The sequence below is a fragment of the Talpa occidentalis genome, unplaced genomic scaffold, assembly GCF_014898055.3.
Source record: "Talpa occidentalis isolate TD23 unplaced genomic scaffold, MPIMG_talOcc4v2.1 talOcc4.12, whole genome shotgun sequence".
NCBI classification, from domain to species: domain Eukaryota; kingdom Metazoa; phylum Chordata; class Mammalia; order Eulipotyphla; family Talpidae; genus Talpa; species Talpa occidentalis.
This window is the reverse complement of record NW_023601212.1, coordinates 7,508,420-7,529,603: the sequence shown is the minus strand read 5'-3', so window position 1 is coordinate 7,529,603 and position 21,184 is coordinate 7,508,420. Positions and strand designations below refer to the sequence as shown.

Genomic DNA, 21,184 nt, shown 5'->3' with positions numbered 1-21,184 from the left:
GCGAGCCTCTGCACTCGCGACTCACCTCCAGTCTTTCTGCCAGAGTTCGGGTCCCCATATTAGTTGCCTCTTTTCTACCTATTGTGTATTTGCCTAGTTTTGTAAGTTTTCTTCTTCTTAAAGGCTTCATGTTAGTGGTCGCTTTGTTGATTATCCCATTCCCAATGTCCTGTCCCAACTTCCAGCGTCTAATGATGCTCCACAGTGAGCTGAATCCTATTAGTCAATTCAATTAAACACACTTTGAAAAAAAAAAAAGGTCGTTTTTTTTTTTTGAGAGGGTTAACACTGCTTGCAAAGGTACTCTTTTATAATGTGATGAATGAAAGGTTGAATAATACACTATTCCCAAGTGTCATTTTTTTTTTTAAAAAAGTAAGCAATTAGGGCCTCCCCGGTGGCGCAGCGGTTGAGCGCTGGGTTGCGAAGCTCCCCACGGCCTCTGCGGTGCCGGTTCGATCCCCGGCTGCTCCCCGGCCACCGGAGGAGGGTCCCGCATGGCGCGCAGACCTCTCCTGCCACCCACTGCTCCCCTCAGCAGTGTACTTCGGTCCTTCTGCCTGCTCTGCTCCCCGCTCTGGCTCTGGTGAATTCTCTCACCCTTCTGACTGTACCCAGTGCATGTATAAACAAAACAAAACAAACAAACAAACAAATAAATAAATAAAAATACGTGCCTCTTAAAAAAAAAAAAAGTAAGCAATTAAGTGTAATCCAAAAAGTTTCAGTAAATGAGTGACAAACTTAAACCAATGTGTTTTTGGAACACTACCTGACCTATATCCAATGATGTAGGTTAAAACACTCACATCTCCAACCATCTAAGGCACACAGAAAATTTTACTAGAATTGAACGGGCAAAAGACTCCGTCTTCTTTATTATTTTTTTAAGATTTTTTAAAAATTTATTTATTTATTTATACAAGCCCTGGGTACAGTCAGAAGCGCGGGAGGGTGAGAGAATTCACCAGAGCCAGAGCGGGGAACAGAACAGGCAGACTGACGAAATACACTGCTGAGGGGAGCAGCGGGCGGCAGGAGAGGTCTGTGCGCCATGTGGGACCCTCGCCAGGAGCCAGGGATCTAACCGGTGCTGCAGAGGCCGCGGGCAGCTATGCAGCCCAGAGCTCAACAGCTGCGCCACCAGGGGAGCCCCTATTTTTTTTTTATACAAGAACTGGGGTACAGGCCAGAGGCGCAGGAGGGTGAGAGGCTTCACCAAAGACAGAGCGAGGAACAGAACAGGCAGATTGAGTGAAATACACTGCTGAGGGAAGCAGCGGGGGGGGGGGGAGAGACAGGAGAGGTCTGCCGCACCGTGTGGGTATCTCCCTGGCCGGCTAGGAATTGAACAGGCACTGCAGAGGCTGCGGACAGCTGCACAGCGCTGCGCTCAACCAGCTGCGCCACTGGGGAGGCCCTCCACCTTCTTTATTTCTGCAAAAGATTAAAATAATGCAGCGCGTTAAGCGTGCATGCAGTTTAAATATAAGATAAAATTTACCTGGGAGAACACATGACAAATTTAACACAAATGATGATCAGTTCTGAGTCATCCTAGGGAACTTCTCATCACGCGACCCTCTTTTAAGCACACTTAGCTTAAACGTCACGTTAGTCTTCGTTTTCAGTGTTACCTGTTCCCGGAGCGCTTTCTTCCCAGCTTCCAAATCCATTGATAAAAGCGGGGCTTTCCCTATCTGGTCCAGGCACTTTACCTAGCCAATCACAATACACCACTTTCCTTCATAGCACTAAATGAAATTTGTTAACTTATGTACTAATTTACTAGTTTATCATCCGTGCGCCCCAAAACAAGATTATGAGAGCGAATAATTTGCTGGTCTTTATAGCTGGTTTGCAATAGTTGTTATAAGAACATTAGGTATCTGCTGTAAGCAATTAACCCTATATTCCTTCACACCTTGTGGGCTGAATGCATTAGTGGGTGAGTAAATGAATAAAAATGGAGCGTGGGTAACAATCACTTCTAGTCACAAGAGCGCCAGGGACGTTCTGGGAGCCAGAGACCCAAATGCCGCTTAACCACGTGGCCGGCAGCCCGGATCAGCAGGAGTCCTCCACTGTCCCACGATGCACCGCTCCATTCCCGCTCTAGAGGTCGCGTAAGTCCTGATTTCCGGCCCCTATTCGGTCGCAGAGGTCAGTTGCCCTAACGACCAGGTCGTCCCGGCCTCTAAATTGCATCACTTCCCCCTACGCCCCCCTCGGTGATTGATGCGCCTGCGCAGAAGGAAAGTAAACGGGCACCGGCTCCCTCCGCGCAGGCGCCGCGGCCGGGGGGCGGGCCGTGCGGCGCCGCCGTGCGCAGGCGCAGCCGTCGGTGGGTCGGGGTTCGGTCGCCTGAGAGGTGAGTGGTGGGCTTGGCGCTGAGCGGGGCGGGCGGGGAGTCCCCGCGCAGAGCTCCCGGGGCTCCCGGGCACGTAAGAGAAAATCGGTCCAGGCCGGGGTCACGACGACCCGCAGGGTCCGGCGAGTGGGCGGCGCGGAGGGGAAATTGAGGCAAGTGGCGTCGGACACATCCTCCGGGGCCCCGGGCCTCCCCGGCCCCCAGGCTCGGGGAACTGCGGATTCGCAGGCCCTCGGAAGGGAAGAGGGAGGTTCAAGAGCCCGGTGTGGAGTGAGTGCTCGTTGGGGGACCGCGATGCCCCGAAACACTGTCTCTTTAACGGAGAACCCCGTTAGTGGGGCTCGGGTCCTCGGGGCTGCCGGCGCAGCGCCGCCGGTGTCCACCTGGGTGACCTCGGTGGCCTTTGGCTTCACGGACCTTCAGTTTCCCCGTCTACAAAACAGGCATCGTTATGTCCCTGTCTCGGGGGGAAGGGGTTCCTTCGGTGGATTAAAGCTGCAGACGTCCACACCTGAAAGTGATTACTCACGGAGATGAGCAGTCGTTATCCTTATTTCTCACTTGGGGTCTTCTGCATGTTGTGCTGGGGGTGGAGAAATTCGGGGTCGGACTAGCGCCACCACCTCTCCTGTGTGAGCTTGGGAAAGTCGCTTCTCCTCTCTGAGCATCCTTTTCTTCTAAAACAAGGAGGGGCGAAGTGATTGTCTGTTAGGTCATTGTGAAGTTCAGTTTACATAGAACGTTCTTGGATCTGGCTCTTCTGCTTACTAACTTACTTAAGAAGTAAGTTTACTAATCGCTGGCTTTGTTATTAGGTGCCAGAAAGTATGCAAGCACTCTGTATCCCTTCGGCTGGACATTTCACTCTTTTTTTTTTTTTTTTTCCTGTTTGAATATTCTGTTTTTGCTTTCCCTTGAGAGTGCTCCTGGTATCAAGTGGGCAGGGCCTGGGATGCTCTTTAGCACCCCACAGGCTTCAGGAAACCCCCACATCTCCCGGAAAGCCTTCCAGCCCTAGATGTCCACACAGCTTTAAACCCTACTATAGAGCAATGATTCTTCACCTGCACAAGGTCAGCAGGGGGAGGTATGTGAACATGAGGAATCATGTGTGAAGTTTTGTGTGGAGAGAGAAGGGTACTTTATTGTTTAGACTATAGAGTCAGGCTGCCTGGTTCAGAATGGTTGATATGCTTGTTCTTAATCTGGTGACCCACTCTCTTTCTAAACCTCAGTTTTTTCTTCTGTTGAAAGGGGATTAGGTGAGACAGCTCAAGGTCTTAGGAGACTGGGGGGCCAAGTCGAGCCATAGCTTGTTTTGTGGGAACACTGCTACTATACCTGAGCGCAGACTCATAACTATGGCTGTTTTTGCCCTACGGCAGCAGTTGAGTGGTTGTGCAGAGACCCATTGTCTCAAAGCGGAAGGTACCTATTCTATCCCATTTCAGAAAATATTTGCTAACCCCTGAAATAAGCCACTGCACATATAGCACTTAACTTGTGGTCTGAAACACCCCCCCCCCCACAAAAGCATCCAGTCTTCTTGGAAGGGCCTCCATATGAGGTTCAGCTCTGCCCCAGATTGGGGGAGCCTTGAGTGCTGTAGTCTGATGCAGTCCTACATATTTTTTATTTGCCAAGACCCAACTCATGGGTCCCCTGTGTCATGGTCCGCGGGTCATGGGGAAATCATAGGGGCTGGAAATCACCTTCCCCAGGACGTGGTCACATGGCTTTCAACTTGTCAAGGCTGTAAGGTTTCCTGAGTCTGTACAGATCAAGTGCTGCTGGGCGTGCACTGCCGAGGGTGGCTGATCTATCCTGCAGGTCACAGCCCAGTGCGGGAGACAGGCCAGGAAAAAGTTGAAAATTGTTAAGCCTTGTAGGAAATGCTGGGCCAGAGGTTCAGTTGGGACACAAGGTGTCCGGCTGTCTGAATAATTAACCTTGCCACTTGGTGTTGAAGGGAGAACAACAGTGCCCCTGACAGGGTCAGGGTGGAGGCAGGCAGTTGGTTGGAGTGTACACTGTGTGTGATTGGGTCTGGTCTGGGGCACACTCCTGACCACGTTTAGAAGAAAACAGGGCTGCTGTGTGGGTTATGTGCTGGGGACCCAGCTGTAACTTGATGATTTGTAGCTCAGGGGACAGTCCTTTCTTGGGTACCTGAGCTGTCCTGGCTTTGGGGAGGCAGGGCAGAGCACCAGCTGGCACACTGGTATTAGAGAAGACTTTGGGTTCAGGAGGGAGGCAGGCAGAGCAATCCAGGGGGGCTGGGCAAAATGGGGTGCTTACCTCTCCTGAGACATGGGGACCAGGTCCCGCATTCTAGCCATTTCTTCCCTTTGAGTAATCCTCAGTGGGAAAATAAAGGGAATAGTTTTTCCTTTTAATGATAAAATGCAAAGGTGACAGAGCTGGAAGCGATTCTGAAGACCATCAAAGAGGAACTGGCAGGGGATTCTGCCACCCTTGGGGCTGCCATTTATGCACGCTTGGTAGCTCATGTCTGCACCCTGTGCAGTTAGAGCAGTGCCTCGGGTGCTTCCCCGCGCGCATAAAGCCCTCTCTGTTTAGGGAGGGTGGGCCTTCTTTGAGAATTTTGTCTAGCAGCCAAAGCCCAACAAGTTGTGATTGTTCTGAAGACACCAGTGCCTAGCAGTGACCTGGGAGAAGCTCTGTCCCCGGGTTAACTGGGCCTAGCTTTCTGGAGAGCAGAAAGTTGGTTCATCTCAAAAGCTATGTGTTGAAGTGAGAGTCACAAAACTGCTTCTCAAAGCCCTGGTTTTCACAGACCACCTGTGTCCCATCATGCACAGGTTCTCCACTTAGAAGTGGACCTCAGCCCAGACCCACAATCCTCTTTCCCCAGATCTGAAATCAAAATTGTCTGCAAATAGAAGATTTTCAGAAAATTTGCAGCAAGGTCATTGAGCCAGAAAAATCAGACTTGTACCTAAACACTTTATCCCCGCTCCCTCCCCCAATGTCTATCCGTGATTTTCAACTGGGAGTAGTTTGGTGATATCTAGGGACATTTTGACTGTCACACAATGGGGTACTTCTGGTATCCAGTGGGTGGGGCTGGGGAATACTAACTCAATCCCCTGCAGTACCCAGGACAGCTCCCCACAGAGAATGACCTGGCCTAATGTCAACAGGACCAAGGGGGATGATTAATTATTTAGAAAGAATATGAGTTGATCCCTGCTCACACTAGACAGCAAAATAGAATGTCAGTGGGTCAGATAATATAAACCAGGGTAACCCCGCAATGTCTTTGAGTCACCTCCTTTTCTCCCCCCTCCCCAATGTATGTATTTAAATTGTGCATCCCAGGAGGTTAGATGATGCTGGAACACCCCGTAATCCAGGAGACATTGGACAGAGACCAGGAATGCTGCTGAACACCCTACAATGCACCAGACAGGGCCCCCCACACAAATGACCCAGCCCTGAATGTCCATAGTGCCAAGGTGGAGAAACACTCCATAGGTCACGAATTATGACTGCAGCCTGCTAGGATGCACCTGCCACCCCAGTTTACAGAAAAGGAAAAGAGAGGGCTCCAGCTGGGATTGTCAGGTATGACACAAAACATTCCCTAGCTTGGGGCCTCCCCAGTGGCTCAGCGGTTGAGCGCTGGGTTGCGAAGCTGCCCGCAGCCTCTGCGGCGCCGGTTCGATCCCTGGCTGCTCCCCGGCCACTGGAGGAGGGTCCCACATGGCGTGCAGACCTCTCCTGCCGCCCGCTGCTCCCCTCAGCAGTGTACCTTGGTCCTCTGCCTGTTCTGCTCCCCGCTCTGGCTCTGGTGAATTCTCTCACCCTCCCGCGCTTCTGACTGTACCCAGTGTATGCATAAACAAACAAATAAATAAATAAATAAAGCATGCCTCTATTAAAAAAAAAAAAAAAAAAAAACATTCCCTAGCTCAGGGCTGGGAAGAAAACATGGAGCTGGCCTTGGGCAGAACAGCCAGACCTAAGGTTTTAGACCTCTGGACACTAGTCCTGCCCAGAGAAGTTGGATCTCCCTGGCCTGCCATCCATATGCCAGGCTCCAGATAGCTTTGCTTGGATCATGGGCCCATTTGTTGAACTAACTGCACCAGGGCACAAGGTCCTCCAGTCAACCATGGTGACTGGCCACCATGTTGGGAGTGAGCGCTGTACCAACTGGGCCGTCTGGACTTGGGAAAGCATTTTTCTAGAATTGGGTCAGCAAACATTGTCTGTAAAGGGCCGAGTAGTAAATATGGCAGACTGTCAGATAACGTTTGTTCTGTTGTTGATGAGTGCCCAGGGCCCTAACTATGTGGCTTTTGCACAGTCTCCCCAGAGGACATGGGTCTTCTCCAGGGACTCGTTTGGTTGCAAATCCCAAAGATGTGCACTTTAAGTTCACTGGTGTGTGTCCACTTTCCCCTTGAGTTATTGTGGGGTTGTGGAGCTTGTGCCCTGTGGTGGACGAGTGTTCCGTCCCAGGTGAGGACCTTGACCCTGAGCTGCTGGGAGAGGCTCCACCTCCCACAGCCCCTGATTTTGAACTGGAGCCAGCCAATTGGAAAATGAATGAATGAATGATCCAAATGATTGTTGAATATTAGAAGTGTTTTAGGTTTTTACTTAAAACTTTGATGATGCTTTTGTGACCAGAAATCTCTAGTGGGAACTCAACTCTTCTTTATTTATTTATTTTTTTTAAAACATGTTATTTCTCATATGGCTTTTTTTTTTTATTTTATTATTATTTTTTTAAAGATTTATTTATTTATTTATACAAGCACTGGGTATAGTCAGAAGCAGTGGGAGGGTGAGAGAATTCACCAGAGCCAGAGCAGGGAGCAGAGCAGGCAGAAGGACCGAAGTACACTGCTGAGGGGAGCAGCGGGCGGCAGGAGAGGTCTGCGCGCCATGTGGGACCCTCCTCCGGTGGCCGGGGAGCAGCCGGGGATCGAACTGGTGCTGCAGAGGCTGCGGGCAGCTTCGTAACCCAGCGCTCAACCGTTGCGCCACCGGGGAGGCCCCTCAACTCTTCTTTATATCAATGAACCTATGGATGGGTTGGTTTTGTTAAATGTTCCACTTAAAGTTGCGGGAACCTAGGCAGGAACCTAGCCACGACATTAAGTGAGGACTGTGTATCTCAGACTTAACAATCTTGGTCTCTGTCCTCACAGCTCACCTCTGCTCTTGCAGCAGGGAAGCAGCCAGAGATGCGGTGTGTGTGCCGATAAAACTGGTTGCAAAGCCAGGCTGCAGGGAGTAATTTGTCCCCTCCGCCAGGGGAAAAGGTGGAGTGGGGGTAGGGGTCCCCCAGTCCTTTTGTTCTTCCTCTGGAACTTGAGGTTTCAGGTCTGTTACTCTAGAGCAGAATCTTTTGCTGTCACGGAGTGTCCTGTTTGCATTGCGGGATGCCATTCTCAGTGAGGACGTGATATGTGCCAGGCGGTAGTGTAGGTGTTAGCCAGACAGGAAGGACCCTCATCTCTTACGCTCACTGTGCCCCTGGGGGTGACGCATTGGGAGAAGACGACATCCGGCAGCCGGGACACGCCCAGGAAGCAGGCAGTGAGAGTTTATGCCAGAAGAGACAGGTGGGATTCCTGCAAAATAAGTTCAGTGAGAGTCGGGATTTCAATAGCTGGAGCAGCATGTGCAAAGGACCTTGGGTTTGAAGGGCATGAGATGTTGGAAGAACTGAAAAACTTGCCCAGAAATGAGTGTGACTTCATCTTTTGATCTTAAACCTTCTGTGACCCTTTGGTAGCCATTCTCTCTAGCCCTGCAGGTCACCCAGCAGGGAAGGAAGCAGTAAAGGTCAGATTGCCCAGTTTACCCCTAGACAAACACCTGTCACTACCAGGACCTGTGTGCCCTGGGAGGGAAAGCATATACCACCCCCCCCTACACACACACACACACACACACACACGTATGTCACCTGACTCCCATGAATCCCACAAAGGACTCTGGCCTAGAAATGGTGCCCGGACACTCAAGTGGCGTCCCAAGTGCTCACAGGTAACCTTGCTGCCTCTGACCCTGTGGCCCCAGTTCCTATCACAGTGATTTAGAAGGTCGGGGAAAGGGGGCACTTGCAAAGGCCTAGGTGGTCAATGCTGTGGGCTCTGGGGGCCCACGGCCAAATCAGGGGTGTTATGCAATCACTTAGTTAAGAAGGCAAAAGCCATTCTCAGAGAGACAGGTGGCAGACCAAATGTGCCCCTTGACCTGATTTGAACAGAAGAGGCCTGCATTCCCAAAGGTCGCTTCCTAATGATAGGACCGTAGAGGTTGAAGACAAAAAAACAAAAAAAAAAATTTTAAATTACAGTAAGACATGCATAAATGTTGCCATGTTAGCCACTTTTTAAATGCATGGCTCAGTGGCTATGCCTTTTAAATCACATGGTGCAGCTGTCCTCACCCTCCCTCTCCAGAACTTTCTCATCTTCCCAAACTGGAACTCTGTCCCCATTAAACACTAGCTCCCCATCCCCTTCCCAGCTCCGTGCCGCCCACCTTCTGCTTTCTCTCTCTAAATCTGGCTCCTTTAGGGAGCCGATGAGTGAAATTACATAGTATGTGTCTTTCTGTCTCTTGCTTATTTCACTGAGCACCATATTCTCAAGGTCCATCTACATTGTGGGGTGTGCCGGAATGTCCTTTTTTTTTTTTTTTTAAAGATCTATTTATTTATGCATACAAGAGCTGAGGTACAGGCCAGAGGTGTGGGGTGGGCGGGGCGGGGGGGCTTGAAAGGATTCACCAGAGACAGAGTGGGGAGCAGAACAGGCGGATCGACTGAAATACACTGCTGAGGTGGGGCAGCGGGCGAGACAGGAGAGGTCTGCTGTGCTTGTGGGTCAGCTCCCTGGCCAGGGACCAAACTCATGCTGCAGTGGCTGTGGACAGCTTCCTAGTGCTGAGACTTAACCCCTTGCACCACCAGGGAGGCCCCCGTCCTTCTTTTTTTTTTTTTTTTTTTTTTTAAATGTAGATTGAATGATTGCCTTTATTGTTTTATTTATTTATTTATTTGTTTTGTTTATACATGCACTGGGTACAGTCAGAAGCGCGGGAGGGCGAGAGAACCCACCAGAGCCAGAGCAGGGAGCAGAGCAGGCAGAAGGACCGAAGTACACTGCTGAGGGGAGCAGCGGGCAGCAGGAGAGGTCTGCGCGCCATGTGGGACCCTCACCCAGTGGCCAGGGATTGATCTGGTGCTGCAAAGGCTGCAGGCAGCTTCGCAACCCAGCGCTCAACCACTGCGCCACCGGGGAGGCCCAGAGAATTCACCAGAGCCAGAGCGGGGAGCAGAGCAGGCAGAAGGACCGAAGTACACTGCTGAGGGGAGCAGCAGGCGGCAGGAGAGGTCTGCGCGCCATGTGGGACCCTCCTCCGGTGGCCGGGGAGCAGCCGGGGATGAACCGGCGCCGCAGAGGCCGCGGGCAGCTTCGCAACCCAGCGCTCAACCGCTGCGCCACCAGGGAGCCCCTCCCCCGTCCTTCTTTTTAAGGCTGATTACTCCTCCAGAGCGTGGATGACACCTGGGTTACTTTCACTTCTGGCTGCTGTCTGTCAGAACAAATACCTGTAAAACAAAAACATTTTGACATTTTGGCCACTGTGTTCCTTGGGTTTGGAGCAGCAGACTGACTGGTTTTCTCTCTGAACCACTTATTGGGGAGAATGCTTTACCTTTTGGGGTTTCATTTTCCCCAAAATAAACCGGTCATGGTAGCTGATCTCCCTGGGCCCTTCTGTGTCACCCCAAAGACCTTTGGTTCTGGCGCTTGTCTGCCGGCCTCAACCTGTCCTGATCCCAGACTGCCCATTCCAGGGAGACGCACAGGCCAAAGGCACTTGCATGTTAAGTGTCCAGCAATGCTTCATGTTCCACCACCCTCAAAGAGCTCTAACTCCCTGCCCAGCTATGCAGACATCTCTTTTAAGGTATTCTCTGTTTTTTGTTAATTCATTTTTTACACCCTCAGCTAAGGTGGAGCACACCGGCTGGTCACCCCACTTGAGGAGTTTTATGGGCACACAGACACTTCACAGGCAGATGCCAGGCCTTGGGCAAGCTGGTCAAGCCCCTATCCCAAACCTGTTCCTTCTCTATGGGACGACATCCTACCAAGGAATGGGAATGGGATTGTGTGAAGCGCCCAGCGTGTCAGAGGCCCTTGGCGCACTGGTTACTTTACTCCAGGGCTCTGCCCCCTCAGTTCCGCTGAGTTCAAGGCTGGATCTTGGGGTCGGGAAGGGGGTCCTGGACAGCATCCCTCACCTCACCCCAATCGTGATAACCATAGATGTCCCTTAACATTGTGTAGTGTCCCCTGGGGGCAGGATAACCCCTGCCTTAGGAGTTCAGCTCACTGTAGAGTAACCAGGGAAGACCCTGGCCATCCTGTAGGAATTGGTGCCCTCGGGCTTCCAGACAACTCAGCTGCTCAGTGTCACTCACCTGATCCCCTGTGTTGCTCAGACTCGGAGCCATGGAGCTACTGGATCATTTCCTCATCCTGAGCAAAAAAGCAGCGGGCAGGCTGTGATTGGCCTCACGCTTTGCTAAAAGCAGGATCCCTAGAAAGGCAGGGCCCCAGCCATGCAGGGCAGCTCTCCAAGTCCTCAGAGGTCCCTGGTGCCAGCCCTGCTCTTGCCTTGATGAGCTCCAGCCCCCATGGGTCTCTGCTTGCTGGCAAGCAGGGCTTCTGGACCAATAGCCCCATGTCTTATTTGTGAAGTGGGGGTGATTAGCATTTCTGCCTCACTGCAGACAATTGACAGCTTAAGGCGACTTCACCAGCGCTGGCGGCAGGGCCTGGGTCTGGCATGCAGGACTGGCTTGGGGCTGGGGCATGTGCAGGGAAGGTGCCTGTCTTGCTCACACTGTGACTCTGCTTTCCAGATCTGGAAAACCCCCGGGGCGAGGTGTCTTCCCTTCTCAACATGGATAATAAAAAACGCCTGGCGTATGCCATTATCCGCTTCCTGCACGACCAGCTGCGGCATGGGGGGCTCTCCTCCGACGCCCAGGAGAGTCTGGAAGGTACCCGTGGACTCTCCCAGTAGCACAAGTCCCCGGCTCAAGGCAGCTGGTCATGCCTTTCCAAGGGGCAGCCCTGTGGTTGGGGGCTGCTTAGTGCTAGGAGGTGGGAGCTTGGAGCCTGCACCTGCATGGAGCTCCACTTCCTTACCTGTCAGACAAGGATCAGGACCAGGGTCTTGTGCTGGTCTATGCTCCATGCCAATGGAGATGGATGGAAAGGCTCTCATCAGTGAGGAGGGGGTGGCTGTGCGCCCAGCAGCCTTCCGAGGCCGGGGATTGTGAACCAGGGGCAGACCCAGCACTTGATTGGTAGCCACCCCACTAGACCCTGCTCCCAGCTCATGGTCCACAGCTCCGCAGCGGAAGGTCGAGATTCAGCACTTACCATGCATCAGAGCTGGACTTGGGTTTATCTAGGGAGGAACAGGAAGGCCCTGGGAGCCCAGGTCCTCCACGCCCTCATCCTGGGACTCTATAAGCTGTCCCTGCCAGAGGGGAGGCTCCTGCCCTGCTCACCTACATGTCCTCGGCATGGACAATCTGTGGACAAGAACGCAGATACAGGTTGGGGCTTGGCTTAAAGTTGGGTAGCAATTGTTTCTGACCTTGGGGTCAGAAACCACGTCGGAGGCAGGCACTATGCCCTGGCAGGGCAGCCTCTGCACAGGGAGCCCCCCCATGGTGTCTGTGGGCTACAGAGTCAGCTGGTAATCCAGTCAGGTGGCCTCAAAGCTCTGGACTGTTTCTGCACCCCTGAAATGAACCCATTCATATAAACTTAGGGCAGAGTCTGACCCCAGGCTCCAGGCTCTGGCTGTCTTCTCACAGTGGCCTGACAGAATAGCGCTGGGTACCTAACCCCTAGCACTGCCCCCCTACACAACTCCAGACCAGACTAAACTCAGCCAGGGGCCCCAGCCCTGGCAGAGAGCCCTGACTTTACATCTCAACCCCACCAGTGGGCCGGGGGGCGGTCATAGGGTGCTCATTCTTCCATCCCTGCTCCTGGGGTTTGGGGAGCATTGTCCATGTGGGCATCCTGAGCTTTCTGAGACTTAGCTGACAGGACAGGAGGCCTCAAAGGCAGGGGTCTGTGGCGCATAAGAGGCATGTCATGCTTTCTAGAGTCTTTGCCGCCACACCCAAAGAGAAATAAACCTAAACTCTGCCCCCGGATCCCCAAACTGTGAACTTGGGGTTGTGTTCAGAAGGAAACACCCTTTGTTCTGCTTTGCAGTTGCCATCCAGTGCCTGGAGACTGCTTTTGGGGTGACAGTGGAAGACCGTGACCTTGCGCTTCCCCAGACTCTTCCAGAAATATTTGAAGCAGCCGCCACGGGCAAGGTGAGCCTCTGGATTTCCCCCAGCCACCAGTTGGTATAACAGGAGCAGCGGGACAGCCGGCACTCCAGAGCCCTTATACGCGCCTCTTCCACTCCTAGGTGCGGGGCTCACCAGACTCTGGTCTCATCTCCAGGCCATGTCACCTTCCCTCAGAGCTTAACTGCCCTCGCTTAGCCGTCCCCGAGGGAGAGGGAGGCTAAAGGTGACAGGATTGGAAGAGGGGGACGGCGGGGCTGCTCCTTGAAGTGCTCATGTCTGCTTTGGGGTCAGGAGATGCCGCAGGACCTGAGGAGCCCCGAGCAAACCCCACCTTCAGAGGAGGACTCCGCCGAGGCAGAACGCCTCAAGACCGAAGGTAGGAGAAGACTTTCGTGGTCACCGCTGGGCCCGTGGCCCCCTGGCCCCTGGTGGCTTCAGGGAGCGTGGGTTCTGGGGCCCAGGGAAAGGGTACCCCTGAGTAGCAGACAGCAGATGTGCTTTGGAGATGGGACTGGGGGCTTTTAAGACCCCAGGTGTAGGGTCGTGGAGAATTTGTACCCTTGCTCGAGCGGGTGGGAATGTTAAGGGTGCAGCCGCCGTGTGTGAGTCTTCCTAGATGGCTAAATGCAGAGTAACCACACACTGTGAGTGCCAAGAACTAAAGGTCCACGCCCTCAGATCCTCGTCTGTACATGCTCATGGTGCCCAGCCCACACGCCACAGTGGATACAACCCAAGTGTCTGTCAGTGGGTGGACCGATACACGCACATCTTGTCCCCCCGTGCACAGAACGGGGGCCATGAGACGGAGGGAAATTCTGACATGCTTTACCATGTTGGTAGATCTTGAACACATGAAGTCCAGTAAGCACTGATGTGACATACCTGGATAGGCAATTCTCAGAAAGAAAGTGGGTTCGTGGTACCAGGGGCTGGGGTACCCTGGTGGCAGTAATGGAAATGGGACTTCTTTTGGGCACATAGGGGATGTTCTGGAATTAGGTTGTGGTGAATCAACTTTGAATACACTAAAAACCACTGATTTATGTACACTTTGAAAGGGTGCATTTTAATAGTATGTGAATTATAATTCTTTCATATTATTTGAAACACACACACAGGTACCTAACCACCACCACCACCACCACCACCACCCACTGAATAAATCTTGGGTGGAGGTGGTAAGCCCCAGGTCTTGATCTCAAAACCCTTATTCGATCCTGAGACTGTAGCCAGTCCGCACCCTCCTGTCAGTTGTGAGCCCTTGCCTTGGAGAAAAACCACATTGCCTACAAAATTAGAAGATATGTCACAAGTGTTCTTAGACTCTTGTGAGGAGGCACAAGTGACAGCATTTGAGACTTCTGTCCCCATGCAGCACAGCCAGAGCAGCAGTGGCTGCCCCCCAGGTGCTGGCTCAGGCTGGGCCTGAGAGGCACTGCACACAGACTACCCCCTGCTCACACTCCTGTCCCCCCTGCAGCTGCCTGTCGTGACCCCTGGAAGCTGCTTTCCCTTCCGAGAAGCCCCGGAGAGCTGAGCGTGACGTCTCAGGCCCTCGGGTCCCCTGTGAAGAGCCATGAACTCCTTTTCCTTTCTCTGCAGGAAACGAGCAGATGAAAGTAGAGAACTTTGAAGCCGCCGTCCACTTCTACGGGAAAGCCATTGAGCTGAACCCAGCCAACGCCGTCTACTTCTGCAACAGGTACCAGGTGGGCGCTGGGCAGCAGGCTGGGCTGGCGGCACACGCCCCGCAGGGTGGGGGCCTCCGTGCTGTAGGTCTGCAGCTGCTCCCCAGCAGGGGTTCCGCTGCCTGCACGGTGTCACAGCACGTGGCTTTGGGCACATCCAGATCGGCATGGCGAGAAAGCTGCTACATCTGGGTAACGCGTCCTGCGTGTGCTCACGCAACGTTGTCACGGTGGTGAGGAGCCGTGTCTGCCTGTAGTCCCGCGTCACCGCATGGGCACGTTCCCAGAATGTAAAGTTGGGTGATCTTGTCTTTGTGCAGACACCGAGAGCAGATGGCCACCAAGCTAGAGCGCGCCGGGGCCCTGTTGGCTGTGCAGCCCTCGTTGGCTGCAACCTTGTTACGTGGCTGCGTTTAGAGGAAAAGCTAATAGTTTCGTGTGGCCTCGCGGGAGGATGGCGCTGCTTCCGGGGAGCTCTGAGAGGAGGAGCTGAGTGGGGAGTGGTGCAGGGTCCTGTGCTCACCGGGGGAGGACTCCAGACATGTCACCTCCAGGGTAGACTTGCTTTTTCACCTTTATTGTGTATCTTTCCTTGTAGAATGGAAGATTTACAGGTAAGTTGCACAGGTAGTACAGATATTTCCCATCTGCTCTTCGCCAAGTACAGTGTTCTCTACTTAACACCTTCCTGTGCTGTGCAAACTAGAAGCAGCAAAGTGGAAACCCTAAAATCTAAATCAGTGAAACAGGCGGTGACGCAGTATAGACTGCCAGCGGCCTCTGCGGGACCGGGCCTGTTTTCTAATAACACTTAAGACATTTGGCACTACAAATGGGCACGAGCACCCCAGGCGGAAGATCCTGGATGGCAGAGGCTTCACCCCAAGATGGGAGCTTCGTTCAGGTCCCATCTGCTGTGGGGTGCTGGACCTTCCTCTGACCTCAGTTTCCTGTGGTAAACAGGGTTGGCACCCTGGCCTAGGTGCTCAGCAGATGGAAGCCCGTGGCTGAGACCGCATTCACCTGTGTCTCACACCCCTTGGCGACCCCATTTCTGCCTCACAGTACACATGGGGAAACTCTCCTCAGTGGCTGCCCCTCTGTAGCTAGTGAGTCACCACCCCCTGACCCCCTGCTTTTTCCCCAGAGCTGCTGCCTACAGCAAGCTGGGGAACTACGCCGGGGCTGTGCAGGACTGTGAACGAGCCATCTGCATAGACCCGACCTACAGCAAGGCTTACGGCAGGATGGGGTGAGTGTCAGAGGACGCATCCCCTCCATTTCCTGCCAGGCGGAGTTTTCTTCCCACCAATAACCAACTCCAGCATCATCGGGGTGCAATTCTGACACCATCGCCAGGAGTGAGTGCAGACCCCACAGGTTCAAGACTCAACCCTATAGGGCTGCCCCAGTTTAGACACAGGTCACAAGAGGAGGATGCTTCTGATCCACGACTGTAATGTGCGGGTTCCCATGACCCCTCCTCAGGGTTGATACTTCACAAGAACGGCTCACCGAACTCTGGAAAGCACTTCATTTACATCCGCGGGTTAATTATAAAGGAACCAGATGAATGGCCAGATGAATAGGGCACAGGGCAAGGCCCCAAACAGTCCAGAGGGCAGTGGCCTCTGTCTCTGTGAAGTTCAGGGTGTGCTGCCCTCCGGGCATGTGGATGCGATGTTGCCCCTGGCTGGGAGTGCGCAGAGTTCCCACCCTCTAGTAGTTTGGTCTTCCTGGTGACCACCCTGTATTCTGGTTGTCTGAGGTCCCCCCAAGGCCTCCCTCAGTCACCTCATTGGCATAAACTCTGGTGTGAGCTAAAAGCTATGCCTGTGACTCAGGAAACAACATGGGTTTAGGAGCTCCGTGCTGGGAAAAGGGACAAGGACCAGTGTGTCTCATCAGACCTGCCCTCTGCTGCCTCTGTCCCCTCTCAGCCTTCAGAGTCCTTCCTGTCAGCCCCCAGGGTACCAGTTCCTGTGTCCTTGAGTTCCTTCCATATGTCTCCCTCCCGACACGGCCCCCCGGCCCTCTTCATGCAGTCTCCTGGGCCCATTTGCCCGACATGGAATGAGGACGTCCAGAGCAGTCGGGGTGAAGGGGCCAAGGGAAGGGGGACAGCTCTCTGGTTCTGGCACTTCACCCACCAAGCCCTACCATCTCCCTCAGATTGGCGCTCTCCAGTCTGAACAAGCACACAGAGGCTGTGGCCTACTACAAGAAGGCTTTGGAGCTGGATCCCGACAACGAGACATACAAGTCCAATCTCAAGATAGCAGAACTGAAGCTGAGAGAGGCGCCCAGTCCAGTGAGTGAGTGGGCAGCAGTGCCCTGGGGGTGAGGGCTGCTTCTGGCAGGAGCACAGGCCAGCCCAGTACCAGCTGTCACAGCTTGAAGGAGAAGGGCATTAAAGAGTGCGTTGGGACCTGCATTTGTTGCACCTGGGTGTGGTGGGATGTGTGATGCAAAAGTGCCTCTCTGAAAGAAACAGGCCTGTCCTCACAGATGCCTGCAGAGGCCACAGGGCTGCTCAGGGAATCAGGGGTGAGTCAGGAGGCAGGGAAGGGGATCATGGGCCGGAGCCTTTCTTGTGGCAAGCTTAGGATTGGCTAGTCGAATGATTCCAGGGCTCTGAGGTATAGGGGCTGCCTCAGGTTGTCTGGTACCTGCTATGGGGTGATTGAAATGGGGTGGTGTCCCAGGTGTAAGGGCCCCATAGAGGAGGGCTGAAGGGTGGACTCTGGATTGGCTGGTTTGCATATGCAAGGCATGATTGCTGTGAATTATTCACTGTGGGAATTAGCTGCCCCGGGAGAGGCCATCCCTCTAGGGTCCGCAAGTCCCGCTTGTCGAAGCAGCATAAAATGAAAGATGTGAGGGCCTCCCCTGGTGGCACAGGCAGTTGAGCGCTGCACTGTAAAGCTGTCTGCAGCCTCTGCAGCGCCAGTTCAATCCCAGCCAGCCAGCGAGGGTCCCACATGGCGCGGCAGACCTTTCCTGTCTCGCCCGCTGCTTCCCTAGCAGTGTATTTCGTCAGTCTTCCTGTTCTGTTCCCCGCTCTGTCTCCGGTGAATCCTCTCACCCTCCCGCGAATCTGGCCTGTACCCTGGTTCTTGTATAAATAAATAAATAAATCTTTCGGAAAAAATGACTCTTGTTAGAATAAATAATTTTAAAAAAGAAAGAAAATTAAAGATGTGGATGGCATCTCCCTAAGTGATGGACATTGTGGGGTGGCCACTTTCAAGGCGCTCTCTGACCATTGAGCCTGTTTGCTCTCATTGGGGGAACTTCTGAGGGGATCACTTCTTAGAATTTGAAACAGGATCCAAGAAAGGCTGTTCTCTCACTTGCTGGGGCCAAGCCATCAGATCCCTGACCAGAGGTCACTAACTCTCTTGTCACCCCACAGACAGGAGGTGTTGGCAGCTTTGACATCGCCGGCCTGCTGAACAACCCAGGGTTCATGAGCATGGTAAGGGTTCCCTTCCATTCCCCCAACCTGCAGCGCCCACACCTCCCACCTGCCTCTCCTGTGTTGCTGCTACTCTAGGCCAGGGCTGCCCAGCTGTGACACTGCTGGCATCAGGGCACTCTGGGCACTGGGGTGTTAAAGGCGTCCCTGGCCTCTTCCGTTCTGTGCCAGGTGCATGCCACTGTGACAGCTGCCAATTCCCCAGCCATCACCAGAGTCCCCTGGCAGCAGGATCGCCCAGAAAGTGACATAGCACTCCCATGTTTGGGTTCCCCCCAGAAGCGTGGGAACAGTGGTAACCCCACCAGGCTTGCTTTCTGGGGTTCAGACAGGATGATACAGAGCACTGAGTGCTCTGTGTGGACATCTCCACTCTTGGCTGTGCCACCTCAGGGAGGCTTGAGCTATTAGAAGGAAAGAAGGCGGGGGCCTTCCCTGGTGGTGCAGGGCTTGAGCGCTGGGTTGCGAGGCTGCCCGCAGCCTCTGCAGCGCCATTTCGATCCCCGGCCACCGACGAGGGTCCCATCAAAAAAAAAAAGAAGGAAAGAAGGCGGCCCCGAGCCCACCAGCAGGCAGACAAACGTTCTCTGTGCTATGGACATCGCACCTTCTAAATTGGGGGGCCTGGGCTCCTGCAGAGGTACCTCTCGCCTAAAGGGACCTGGGGGGAGGTGCACAAGCCCTTCAGAGGGCTCCTGGTGGGAGGACTCAGCCTCGAGATGGCCTCTGTTTTCAACCTCACACATTCGGTTGACAGGTGACAGCTGCTGCGGTTTTTATGACACGTGGCCACGCTCATGTCCACATGGAGCGCCTTTCACTGTAGTTGGGGCAAAGCTGACTGGCCAAAATATTTTCTCTCTGACCCTTTCCAGAAAGAGTCAGCCTATCCTTGTCAGCCATGACTGGGAAAACTCCACTCATTTCCTGTTCATCCACCTCTTGAAATAGGTCCTAAGGAAATAGTCATGGGGCCTTAGCGACAGGGATAAGATCTTAGAAATGAGTCACTGGGCAGTATCATCACAGGGCGGTCACATAGACCTAGACGGTGCAGCTTCCTGGGGCCTTCCTGGTGCATCTGTCTTTGGCCAGCCGTCACCCAGCAACTTGTGTCTGGAGTCCTAATCGGGGACGTGTCCAGCGTGTTACTCACTAAAAGAACCAAAACATGTCCATGTAGCGGGAGCTAAGCACCTGGTGGAAAAGATGATGAGGTGCCATGGGATCTTTCTAAAAATACAAGTCCAAAAGAGGATTAAAATGGTAAGATGTATGTATGGAAAGGGAGGTCCAGGAAGGGGAAGGGCCAGGAAGAGCAAATGCCAGTGCTGGCCACACATAGGCTCGGGTGGGAGAAGCACAAGTGATCACAACACAATAATTTCCATTAAAGATCATGTTTGGAGGCTTCCTTTCTCTGACCAGTCTGTTCCCTTTCCTCAGGCATCAAACCTTATGAACAATCCTCAAGTTCAACAGCTGTAAGTGAAAATCCATTCTCCTCTAGGTCATGTGCTTGAATTTTTAATTGTGGTAAAAACATACATAAAACTTAATTGTAGCCATTTCAGAGTTTACAAGTCGGTAGCATTAGGTATATCCACAGTTGTACAACCACCACTGTCTAGTTCCAGAACATTCTAGCCCAGAAGGAAAGCCTGTCCCTGTTAGCAGTCGCCCAGACCCTGGCACCATGACCGCTCCGTCTCTGGATGTGCCTTTCTGGACACTTCACATCCATGGAGTCACAGTCTGACTTTTCGGGTCATAAGATACCCCTGGGGGGAACAACCGCCCAGTTGAGAATCACTGTCCTTAAACCAAAAAAGAATGACTCTGGGAAAGCTGATGAAATCAACAGGGCTGCAGACAGAGAGGAGAAGGGGGGCTGCCTGGCAGCAACAGAGAGCTGCTTGCTGGCAGAGGGCCACCGTGGGGTCTGAGTCACGCTCTCTCATTGCAGCATGTCCGGGATGATCTCAGGTGGCCACAACCCCCTGGGGACCCCTGGTACCAGCCCCTCGCAGAATGACCTGGCTAGTCTCATCCAGGCGTAAGTAGGCCTGCTTGGTGGGGCCCGCGGGCAGGGACACACCCACAGCAGGGGAAAACGGGAATGGAGGCACCGGGTCTCCCAGGGAATGGCCACATGGCCCTGAGGGGTGCGCTTGGGGGCTTAGAAGCACCTAGGAGGCAGGGCCAGAGGAAGCCCCCCACTGAGTCCGGGTTCCGCTCTCCCTGTAGGGGCCAGCAGTTTGCCCAGCAGATGCAGCAGCAGAACCCAGAATTGATAGAACAGCTCCGGAGTCAGATGCGGAGTCGGACCCCCAGTGCCAGCAATGAGGACCAGCAGGAATGACTGCCCATGTGAGTTGCCCCTGTAGCCCAGGGGGCTGGGAATCCTCAGGGTTGGGAGGGTCTCCCTGAATTGCCTGGACCAGTTGGGGACTATTTAGGGCCATCGGGACCCAGCTGTCCTATCTGTACCTGAACCCAGATTCCTGTCCACGGGCTCATGGCTCAGGTCAAGGCCTCAAACCCCGCAAAGCTCCCTGGAATGGCTGGTTCCCAAGCACCTACAGGTGATGTGTGGGCAGAAGGAGCGCTGGCACAGTGCTGTCTGCATGAGCGGGAAGGCTGTGTGGCCTCAGCAGATGTGTGGGTGAGGTTGCCACACTTGGAGGTTCAGGCCAGGCCCCACATCCTCGTGCATCTGAGAAATGTGCCCTTGGGCCTTTTCGTCATTGTGTGAAAGTCAGAGTGTCATAACACAAACCTCGATTATCCGGCCACTGCCCGCCTCAGCCCAGTGGTGCAGCCTCTTGGCCCCATCCATGCCTCCTATCACTGACCAGAATGCTGTTAAGAGTGACGTAAGACTCTTGATAACGTGGCGTCCACCTCACTGGGCACACAGGGGCTGCCAGCCGCGGAAATGCGGTTATTGCGATCCTAAGAGTTAATGAGGTTTAGTGTTGTCCAAGTCTTGGTGCCCTGTGGGGACCTGATGTCCGGCCAGGGCCACTGACCCTCGTGTCTTCCCTGCAGCTGTTCCTGCGCCATCGGGTCTTCCCCGGCCAACTGGAAGCCTCACGATTTGCTGTTCTCTCCCATTGGACTGCCCAAGAGAAAAAAAGAAATTGGACCTGCATGTTAAGCCAGATTTTTATTATTTTTATGTTTTCCTTTTACCACTCCTTACCTTTTTGTACTCCCAGGGCCCCCAGACCCTTCTCAAAACAGAGCCAGCAGTG

General features: G+C 53.4%; 1 protein-coding gene across 1 annotated transcript; it reads left to right on the top strand.

Moving 5' to 3' along the window:
* Positions 1-2,323: 2,323 nt before the first annotated feature.
* SGTA (small glutamine rich tetratricopeptide repeat co-chaperone alpha) lies at positions 2,324-21,178 on the top strand. Its single transcript, XM_037505022.2, has 12 exons — positions 2,324-2,371; positions 11,295-11,435; positions 12,673-12,779; positions 13,050-13,134; positions 14,364-14,463; positions 15,597-15,701; positions 16,622-16,760; positions 17,865-17,927; positions 19,374-19,411; positions 19,894-19,983; positions 20,175-20,297; positions 20,979-21,178. The coding sequence occupies exons 2-11, from the start codon at positions 11,336-11,338 to the stop codon at positions 20,287-20,289; spliced, it is 942 nt and encodes a 313-aa protein (XP_037360919.1). The 5' UTR covers positions 2,324-2,371; positions 11,295-11,335; the 3' UTR covers positions 20,290-20,297; positions 20,979-21,178.
* Positions 21,179-21,184: the final 6 nt, after the last annotated feature.

What these genes read in the sequence shown, in the direction of transcription:
- SGTA (XM_037505022.2), top strand. Translation starts at nt 11,336, where the DNA reads ATGGATAATAAAAAACGCCTGGCGTATGCCATTATCCGCTTCCTGCAC. An exon ending in CGCCCAGGAGAGTCTGGAAG is followed by an intron (nt 11,436 to 12,672) that starts GTACCCGTGGAC and finishes TCTGCTTTGCAG; the next exon opens with TTGCCATCCAGTGCCTGGAG. An exon ending in AAGCAGCCGCCACGGGCAAG is followed by an intron (nt 12,780 to 13,049) that starts GTGAGCCTCTGG and finishes CTTTGGGGTCAG; the next exon opens with GAGATGCCGCAGGACCTGAG.